Below are 10,000 nucleotides of genomic sequence, written 5' to 3'. Positions count from 1 at the left end.
GAACCCAGGCTATAGTCTTCTGTAGGGCCGAACCCAGGCTATAGTCTTCTGTAGGGCTGAACCCAGGCTATAGTCTTCTGTAGGGCTGAACCCAGGCTATAGTCTTCTGTAGGGCCGAACCCAGGCTATAGTCTTCTGTAGGGCCGAACCCAGGCTATAGGCTTCTGTAGGGCCGAACCCAGGCTATAGTCTTCTGTAGGGCCGAACCCAGGCTATAGTTTTCTGTAGGGCCGAACCCAGGCTATAGTTTTCTGTAGGGCCGAACCCAGGCTATAGTTTTCTGTAGGGCCGAACCCAGGCTATAGTCTTCTGTAGGGCCGAACCCAGGCGAGAGGCTTCTGTAGGGCCGAACCCAGGCTATAGTTTTCTGTAGGGCCGAACCCAGGCTATAGTTTTCTGTAGGGCTGAACCCAGGCTAAAGTCTTCTGTAGGGCCGAACCCAGGCTATAGGCTTCTGTAGGGCTGAACCCAGGCTATAGTCTTCTGTAGGGCTGAACCCAGTCTATAGTCTTCTGTTGGGCTGAACCCAGGCTATAGTCTTCTGTAGGGCTGAACCCAGGCTATAGTTTTCTGTAGGGCTGAACCCAGGCTATAGGCTTCTGTAGGGCTGATCCCAGGCTATAGTCTTCTGTAGGGCTGAACCCAGGCTATAATCTTCTGTAGGGCTGAACCCAGGCTATAGTTTTCTGTAGGGCTGAACCCAGGCTATAGTCTTCTGTAGGGCTGAACCCAGGCTATAGTCTTCTGTAGGGCTGAACCTGCCGATTTGATGTATGCGCCTTAAAATGTTTTTATTATATTCCCGGGCTATTCTCAGTTTTCAACATTTATAACTGTAGTGTTAGTTTCCTTCAGTTTGTATCCTACATTTGTAATAATAATAAACCTCATTAGTGAATTATGAATTAACTTGAATATGACAACTTTTAGGATGATTCATAAATACTTTCCTAACCCTAAATAATCAGAGATCAGAGTATTTTTGAAATGTACTAGTTGGTCCTGAAACGGAGGCCAAGAGGCCTAGGTGGCTTTCGTTCAGTGATCCATGCATTCGGAACCCGTTCTCTAAATGTATTCTAGTGAGTCTGTCCACAAAATTAAATGTACTCTGTATTTAAAGGGATGGCATAAGATAAATGTACTCTGTATTCAAAGGGATGGCTTAAGATTAATGCACTCTGTATTTAAAGGGATGGCTTAAGATAAATGTACTCCGTATTTAAAGGGATGGCTTAAGATAAATGTACTCCGTATGTAAAAGGATGGCTTAAGATAAATGTACTCCATATTTAAAGGGATGGCTTAAGATAAATGTACTCCGTATTTAAAGGGATTGCTTAAGATAAATGTACTCCGTATTTAAAGGGACGGCTTAAGATTAATGTACTCCGTATTTAAAGGGATGGCTTAAGATTAATGCACTCTGTATTTAAAGGGATGGCTTAAGATAAATGTACTCTGTATTTAAAGGGATGGCTTAAGATAAATGTACTCCGTATTTAAAGGGGATGGCTTAAGATAAATGCACTCTGTATTTAAAGGGATGGCTTAAGATAAATGTACTCCGTATTTAAAGGGATGGCTTAAGATAAATGTACTCCGTATTTAAAGGGATGGCTTAAGATAAATGTACTCCATATTTAAAGGGATGGCTTAAGATAAATGTACTCCGTATTTAAAGGGATTGCTTAAGATAAATGTACTACGTATTTAAATTGACGGCTTAAGATAAATGTACTCCGTATTTAAAGGGACGGCTTAAGATTAATGTACTCCGTATTTAAAGGGACGGCTTAAGATAAATGTACTCCGTATTTAAAGGGGATAGCTTAAGATAAATGTACTCCGTATTTAAAGGGATGGCTTAAGATAAATGTACTCCGTATTTAAAGGGACGGCTTAAAATAAATGTACTCCGTATTTAAAGGGGATGGCTTAAGATAAATGTACTCCGTATTTAAAGGGATGGCTTAAGATAAATGTACTGAAAACCCTATTGAATGAAATCTCCACGAGAAACTCTACTGGCCAGCAAGTGGGATGTTTATTCAACAGTTGAATTAAATGTATTCAGCATGCGCAAGGGAACCACGTCTGCAAAAGCTCGTTACGCACCTTCATAAGGTATGTCTGAATACCAACTATTGAGAAGTGCGTAGGAAAGGCATACATTTCCTAAGTCTGAATCGGGCCCTTAATTAATAATGGGCCAGGTATGTGAAGGTAAACGTTATGACAAAGATCATTGATTACCATCTGCAGGTGCTTCCAGAGGTCCTGGTAGACTGTGTTGCTGTACTGGAATGTATTCAGGTACGTCTGTGGAGAGATCGAGTCACATTTCAGCCTCAAAATACCAAATCACTTCCCTTTCAGTCGGTCACTCTGTATAATTATTATTATTCATTTTTTTATTTAACCTTTATTTAACTCGGCAAGTCAGTTAAAAAACACATTCTTATTTACAATGACGGCCTACACCGGCCAAACCCGGACGACGCTGTGCCAATTGTACGCCGTCCTATGGGACTCTCAATCCCAGCCGGTTGTGATACAGCCTGGATTTGATCCAAGCACTGAGACGCAGTGTCTTAGACCGCTGAGCCACTCGGGAGCCCCGAGATGACACCATGGGGAGTCAACGACCAATCACATTCACCTGAAGAAAACCAAAAACATGCCCAATGGGATAATGAATGCAGAGCCCGCCCTTGGAAGCCCACGTTCCTGGCTAAAACATTAATTTCCTTAATTCTTCACTCTTCAGCTCGCCTTAAGGAGACCGCGTCACGCAATTTCCAAAAACTTTTTCAAGCAAACAAAGACTACTGGATTCGGCTCCGACTTAGCTGTCTGTTAGTGGGGAGAGAGTACCCAGCTAGCAACGAGGAATCTGCCCAGAAGCGGCCCTCTTCCAGGGGGGCTGGAACTGATTGAGTCGGCCCGGAATCGGGTGTCGGACTCGGCCCAGAAACAAAATGAATGACTGCCCAGAATCGGCCCAAGTACATCGGGCCGTTTCCGTCTACCGGAATTCAACCGACTTTGCCGGCATCTTACCAGAATGTAAATAAATGTAAACAAATTTACCCGATTTAGTCATTTTAAATATTACAATTATACATTTTATAAATACAAATTATACCCTTCCTCAAAAAAAAAACATTTTCTGTCAGAGGAAACACCATACACCTGGTGACCGTGTCAGCGTGCATGCGCCTGGCCCGCCACGGGAGTCCACTACAAAACGATGGGACAAAGACATCCCGGCCGGTCAAACCCTCCCCTAACTCGGACGGCGCAGGGCCAATGGTACGTTGTCTCATGTCCCGAAGGGTATCGAAAGTCTCACCCATATGTGAGCATAAATCAGTCTCTTCCCTGCAGTCAGACACAAGGTTGTTGGGAGTGGCGGGTGTGAGAGGACATGACAAAATAAGCACATGATCCCAGTCCTAAAGGGGGCGATCCGCCCCTGAGGATGACAACGTGTGGGAGGTTGGCCGTGCTCCGCCCCTGCTGATGACAACGTGAGGGAGGTTGGCTGTGCTCCGCTCCTGAGGATGACAATGTGAGGGAGGTTGGCCGTGCTTCGCTCGTGAGGATGACAATGTGAGGGAGGTTGGCCGTGCTCCACCCCTGCTGATGACAACGTGAGGGAGGTTGGCTGTGCTCCGCCCCTGAGGATGACAATGTGAGGGAGGTTGGCCGTGCTCCGCTCCTGAGGATGACAATGTGTGGGAGGTTGGCCGTGCTCCGCCCCTGAGGATGACAACGTGAGGGAGGTTGGCCGTGCTCCGCCCCTGAGGATGACAACGTGAGGGAGGTTGGCCGTGCTCCGCCCCTGAGGATGACAACTTGTGGGAGGTTGGCCGTGCTCCGCCCAGTGGTGGGCATGCCAGGTGTCACTGTAGGTGTGTCCTACCAGCTGTTTTGAGAAATGAGATTTCCTCTCTTCTTTGAAAGCGGGTTATTCGGGTAGTTCCAGTGTCGGAAATACGCAGCGGTTGGTACAGCCAGTATTTCCTGGTTCCTAAGTGTAATGGAATACTGTGTCCAATCCAAACTCCTCTCTCAGCATGTCCAGCCCACTCATTATCTCAACCAATCATGGCTAGTGGGAAGGTTGCTGACTTTTTCTGAGCTAAACCAACAAGACTCGTAATTTAACAATTTTATTAGTATTTACAGATGGCATACAAGTTTGTTATTAAGGCACATGAAAGTTCACATGTTCCAGAAGGCTTTTCTGCCCAAAAAAACAAACTTTGATAACAAACTACATTTTTTTTAAAAATGGAAAATGACTCTGCTGTGAAGTCGTGACTTCCGACGTACCCCTAGTTTCCTGAAACGGGTCACATATTATCTGTGTCGTCGTTTAGCCGCGACTCGGTGAAACATAAGATATTACAGTTTTTAATGTCCCGTTGGTAGGATAGTCTTGATCGTAGATCATCCAGTTTATTCTCCAGTGATTGGCCAATAGAACCGATGGTAGTGGTGATTTACTCACTTGCCTCTGAATCCTCACAAAGCATCCCGACCTTCTCCCTCCGTATCTGCGCCTTTTCGTCACGCTAATGACAGGGATTTGGGCCTGGTCTCAGGGAAGCAGTATATCCTTCACGTTGGACTCATTTAACAAAAAATCTTTGTCCAGTTCGAGGTGAGTAATCGCTGTTCAGATGTCCAGAAGCTCTTTTCGGTCATAAGAGACCGTAAGCAGCAACATTATGTACAAAATAAGTTACAAACATTACAAATAAACAAACAAAATAGCCCAGTTGGTTAGGAGCCTGTAAAACGGCAGCCAGCTCCATTATATAATCACTTTAATAACGTCCACATAATGTTTCACTAATTCCATATGTATATACTGTATTCTACTGTATTCTACTGTATATTCTGGATTCTACTGTATTCTATTGTATTCTACTGTATTCTAGTCAATGCCCCTCCGACATTGCTCATCCACATATTTATATATTTCTTAATTCCATTATTTTACTTTTAGATGTGTGTGTGTGTGTGTGTGTGTGTGTGTGTGTGTGTGTGTGTGTGTGTGTGTGTGTGTGTGTGTGTGTGTGTGTGTGTGTGTGTGTGTGTGTGTGTGTGTGTTGCTGTGTATTGTTAGATATTACTGCACTGTTGGAGCTAGAAACACAAGCATTTCACTACAACAGCAATAACATCTGTTAAACATGTGTTTGTGACCAATACAATTTGATTTGATTTGATTACAAGCGTCGGTGTCATTGCCAGGAAGGTGTGGCTTCTGATGGGCGGGTTCTACATTCATTAACCCATTGGGTGTGTTTTTACTTCAGGTGAATGTGATTGGTCGTTGACTCCCCATAATAGCATGTTATACCTTGTTCCCTCCTTCAGGGAACAGTAGTTACATTCATAACTGTAAGTTCTCACTTTTATATATATATATATATATAAACAAAATGATGTGGAACAAAATATAGTAATTAGACATGTACATAAACAATACTCACACTAAGTCCTCTGGCGAAGACCGGCTCCGTCAGGAAGTCAGACAGCATCCTCAGAACAGCAGCTCCCTGGGAGGAAGAGAACACAGGATATAAGAAATGAAACGTCTGCCTTGTCACAGCCCAGTCCAGCCCGCCGCTCTCGCCTGAGTCAAAATCCCTAAGAGAAATGCAGACAGAAAATCATTTAATTTCCTTCAGGACATGTGGCATTTGTTATTTCAATGTAATGCCGATTAATTTTTTTCAAGTCGACTTAGACCCAGATTACTTTGACACAGATGATTTTGACCCAGGTGACTTTTACCCAGGTGATTTTGACCCAGGTGATTTTGACCCTGGTGACTGTGACCCAGGTGAGTTTGACCCAGATTACTTTGACCCAGGTGACTTTGACCCAGGTGATTTTGACCCAGATGTTTTTGACCCAGGTGATTTTGACCCAGGTGATTTTGACCCAGGTGATTTTGACCCAGATGATTTTGACCCAGATTAATTTGACCCAGATTACATTGACCCGGGTGACTTTGACCCAGGTGATTTTGACCCAGGTGAATGTGGCATGCTGTGCTGTGTTGTGAAGCCAGTAGGTTGCCAGTGAGATGTGTGATTAGAAGCATACCTTGCTGTAGGTGATGGTGTCAAACAGTTCACTGATCTGTGCAGGTCTCACGACGTCTTCCTCTTTAGCAGAGAGAGGGTGAGAGGAGGCCAGCGCGTCAACAGACATCGCTCCATGCACCTCCTTCAGCACTATCAGGTCTGTCTGTGGAGAGAGGAAGGCCTCCGCTTTTAACCTTTCACTTGTACCGTCAGATGGAATTTGGAGAGCTGATATCTTTGTGTGTTAAAATCCTTGAGAAAGGTATATTTGGAGAGCTGATATCTTTGTGTGTTAAAATCCTTGAAAAAGGTATATTTGGAGAGCTGTGCAACAGTTAAAGTTGTACTGTACATGTTTTATCTCAAGTCAAGTTAGGAGTCACTCAGATATGATGAAAAGATAGACTCACAACGTTCCAGGTGGGTTCAGCAGAGTCGGCCCCCAAATACGAGACGTAGGAGGCAAAACCCTCGTTCAGCCACAGGTCATTCCACCACTTCATGGTCACCAGGTTACCAAACCACTGTGGACACATAAACCCTATTCAGACAGCGGCAGAGAGGGACAGGAAACAGGACACAGGGTGCAGAGAGGGACAGGAAACAGGGTGCAGAGAGGGGCAGGATACAGGGTGTAGAGAGGGACAGGAAACAGGGTGTAGAGAGGGACAGGAAACAGGGTGCAGAGAGGGGCAGGATACAGGGTGCAGAGAGGGACAGGACACAGAGGGACAGGAAACAGGGTGTAGAGAGGGACAGGAAACAGGGTGCAGAGAGGGACAGGAAACAGGGTGCAGAGAGGGACAGGAAACAGGGTGCAGAGAGGGACAGGAAACAGGGTGTAGAGAGGGACAGGAAACAGGGTGTAGAGAGGGACAGGAAACAGGATGCAGAGAGGGGCAGGATACAGGGTGCAGAGAGGGACAGGACACAGAGGGACAGGAAACAGGGTGCAGAGAGGGACAGGATACAGGGTGCAGAGAGGGACAGGAAACAGGATGCAGAGAGGGGCAGGATACAGGGTGCAGAGAGGGACAGGATACAGGGTGCAGAGAGGGACAGGACACAGAGGGACAGGACACAGGGAGCCAGCTGCAGCCTCTCAGTATATATAACAGTATAGTATTGACTGTAATACAGACCATGTGAGCCAGTTCATGAGAGATGACCGTAGCGATCCACTCTTTGTCTCCGTTGGACGAGCTGGCTGGGTTGAAGAGCAGGGCTGTCTCTCTGTAGGTGATCAGTCCCCAGTTTTCCATGGCTCCGGCACTGAAGTCAGGCAGAGCTATCTGGTCTACAGGGGGAAAGGAGCTGACGTATCCATTACAACACTTAACAAATGGGTGTGAGTCTCAAACGGTGCCCTGTTTCCTATATAGTGCACTACTTTAGCCTAGAGGCCTATGGGCCCTGGTCAAAGGTAGGCTCACTACAAAGGGAATTGGGTGCCATTTGGGATGCATTAGGAATCTCTCTCTTCAACAACAGACAGGGAATCTGAGAGGAAGAATATTACTCTTTAAGTACTTGTTTCCCTCATTAAAATGCAAATCATTTTATATATTTTTTTTTGTTATTCTGTCTCTCACTGTTCAAATAAACCTACCATAAAAATTATAGACTGATCATTTCTTTATCAGTGGGCAAAACGTACAAAATCATCAAGGGATCAAATACTTTTTTCCCCTCACTGTAAGTATTACCTGATTTGGTCAGAGGATAGCTAGAGCTGTAGTACTTTTCAAAGAACTCCAGGATTGGTCCAGTTTTTTCGAGGGCGTAATTTCCCTGGCCCTCAGCAATGGCCTGTTTACGAGCCCAAATCCTGATCTGGAAACAAAAGACATGTTTTCCTTCATGAGATCCTGGACCCCTGGGGGCCTCACTTAGACAACATGTTTTCCCTCATGAGATCCTGGACCCCTGGGGGTCTCACTTAGACAACATGTTTTCCCTCATGAGATCCTGGACCCCTGGGGGTCTCACTTAGACAACATGTTTTCCTTCATGAGATCCTGGACCCCTGGGGGTCTCACTTAGACAACATGTTTTCCCTCATGAGATCCTGGACCCCTGGGGGTCTCACTTAGACAACATGTTGTTAGATTTATACTTGAACTTGGTGGTAAGATGATTTCCGACAGTGTGCTCACGTTGAATTCATAAAATATACTGAGCATGAAAAACTTTGCTTACGCAGGTTCTAAGAAGACCATTTGGTTCTGAGAAGCTCATTTGGTTCTAAGAAGCTCATTTGGTTCTAAGAAGCTCATTTGGTTCTAAGAAGCCCATTTGGTTCTGAGAAGCCCATTTGGTTCTAAGAAGCTCATTTGGTTCTGAGAAGCCCATTTGGTTCTAAGAAGCCCATTTGGTTCTAAGAAGCTCATTTGGTTCTAAGAAGCCCATTTGGTTCTAAGAAGCCCATTTGGTTCTAAGAAGCTAATTTGGTTCTAAGAAGCCCATTTGGTTCTAAGAAGCCCATTTGGTTCTGAGAAGCCCATTTGGTTCTAAGAAGCTCATTTGGTTCTGAGAAGCCCATTTGGTTCTAAGAAGCTCATTTGGTTCTGAGAAGCCCATTTGGTTCTGAGAAGCCCATTTGGTTCTAAGAAGCCCATTTGGTTCTAAGAAGCTCATTTGGTTCTAAGAAGCCCATTTGGTTCTAAGAAGCCCATTTGTAATTTACGCTCCTGTGATCTATAAATCTCTAATAAACTTTAAATTGACGGCACCTGAACGTGCCTTACAATCAGCGATTTCCCCTTCTAGAATGTCGGCACAGATGAGGGTTTAGTCAGGAAAAGCCATGGACCAAAACAGAAAAGATAACTTTGTGGAAGACGAGATCACAGCGATGGTAGAGGAGATTGAAGACAGGCAACACGTATTATTCGGCGGATTAAATAGTGGGTTGACAAACAGGTATCTTGGGAGTGTGTCACCGCTGCAGTGAACGAGGTGGGGCAGCAAGACAGAACTGTGGCTGATGGGGGAAAGAAATGGTCTGACCTTAAACTGCAGGGGGAAAGAAATTGTCTGACCTTAAACTGCAAGGAGAAAAGAAATGGTCTGACCTTAAACTGCAAGGGGAAAGAAATGGTCTGACCTTAAACTGCAAGGGGAAAGAAATGGTCTGACCTTAAACTGCAAGGAGAAAGAAATGGTCTGACCTTAAACTGCAGGGGGAAAGAAATGGTCTGACCTTAAACTGCAAGGGGGAAAGAAATGGTCTGACCTTAAACTGCAAGGGGAAAGAATAGCCTGACATAACCAGCAGGAAAGTCTCTGACGTGAAGTCTAGACTCTGAGTAGAGAAGATCATTTCAGTCAGGTTTTATAAATAACTACTAGGTGGTTTTCTGCGTCAGTCAGACTTCAGATCAGAATTGACCGTAAGTCCGTTTTATAAATGAGGCCCCTGGTCTTCACTATCAGCTGTACTGAGCTGTAGAGACCGACAGAGGGCAGCACAGAGAAACAAACCAATAACGTCTCCTTCATCCTGAATGAGGCCCCTTTATCTCCTTTCCAAGTTGCCCCTAGAGACGCTGATCTGGGAGCAGTTTGGTAATGAGGAACTTTATCTCCTTTCCAAGTTGCCCCTAGAGACGCTGATCTGGGAGCAGTTTGGTAATGAGGAACTTTATCTCCTTTCCAAGTTGCCCCTAGAGACGCTGATCTGGGAGCAGTTTGGTAATGAGGAACTTTATCTCCTTTCCAAGTTGCCCCTAGAGACGCTGAACTGGGAGCAGTTTGGTAATGAGGAACTTTATCTCCTTTCCAAGTTGCCCCTAGAGACGCTGATCTGGGAGCAGTTTGGTAATGAGGAACTTTATCTCCTTTCCAAGTTGCCCCTAGAGACGCTGATCTGGGAGCAGTTTGGTAATGAG

At 45.1% G+C, this 10,000-nt stretch overlaps 1 protein-coding gene across 1 annotated transcript in view; it reads right to left on the bottom strand.

Annotated features, from left to right (window-relative positions):
- LOC106588063 (aminopeptidase N) overlaps positions 1-10,000 on the bottom strand; it is a 44,312-nt gene that overhangs the window by 25,426 nt on the left and 8,886 nt on the right. Inside the window, 6 exon segments of the mRNA XM_045708629.2 lie at positions 2,257-2,322; positions 5,511-5,576; positions 6,130-6,273; positions 6,521-6,634; positions 7,253-7,407; positions 7,817-7,943. Coding sequence (XP_045564585.1) covers positions 2,257-2,322; positions 5,511-5,576; positions 6,130-6,273; positions 6,521-6,634; positions 7,253-7,407; positions 7,817-7,943 — 672 coding nt within the window.

Source organism: Salmo salar, chromosome 26 (genome assembly GCF_965601325.2).
Source record: "Salmo salar chromosome 26, fSalSal1, whole genome shotgun sequence".
NCBI lineage: Eukaryota > Metazoa > Chordata > Actinopteri > Salmoniformes > Salmonidae > Salmo > Salmo salar.
Note: the sequence above shows the minus strand (reverse complement) of the source record. Positions and strands in the feature narration are given on the sequence as shown.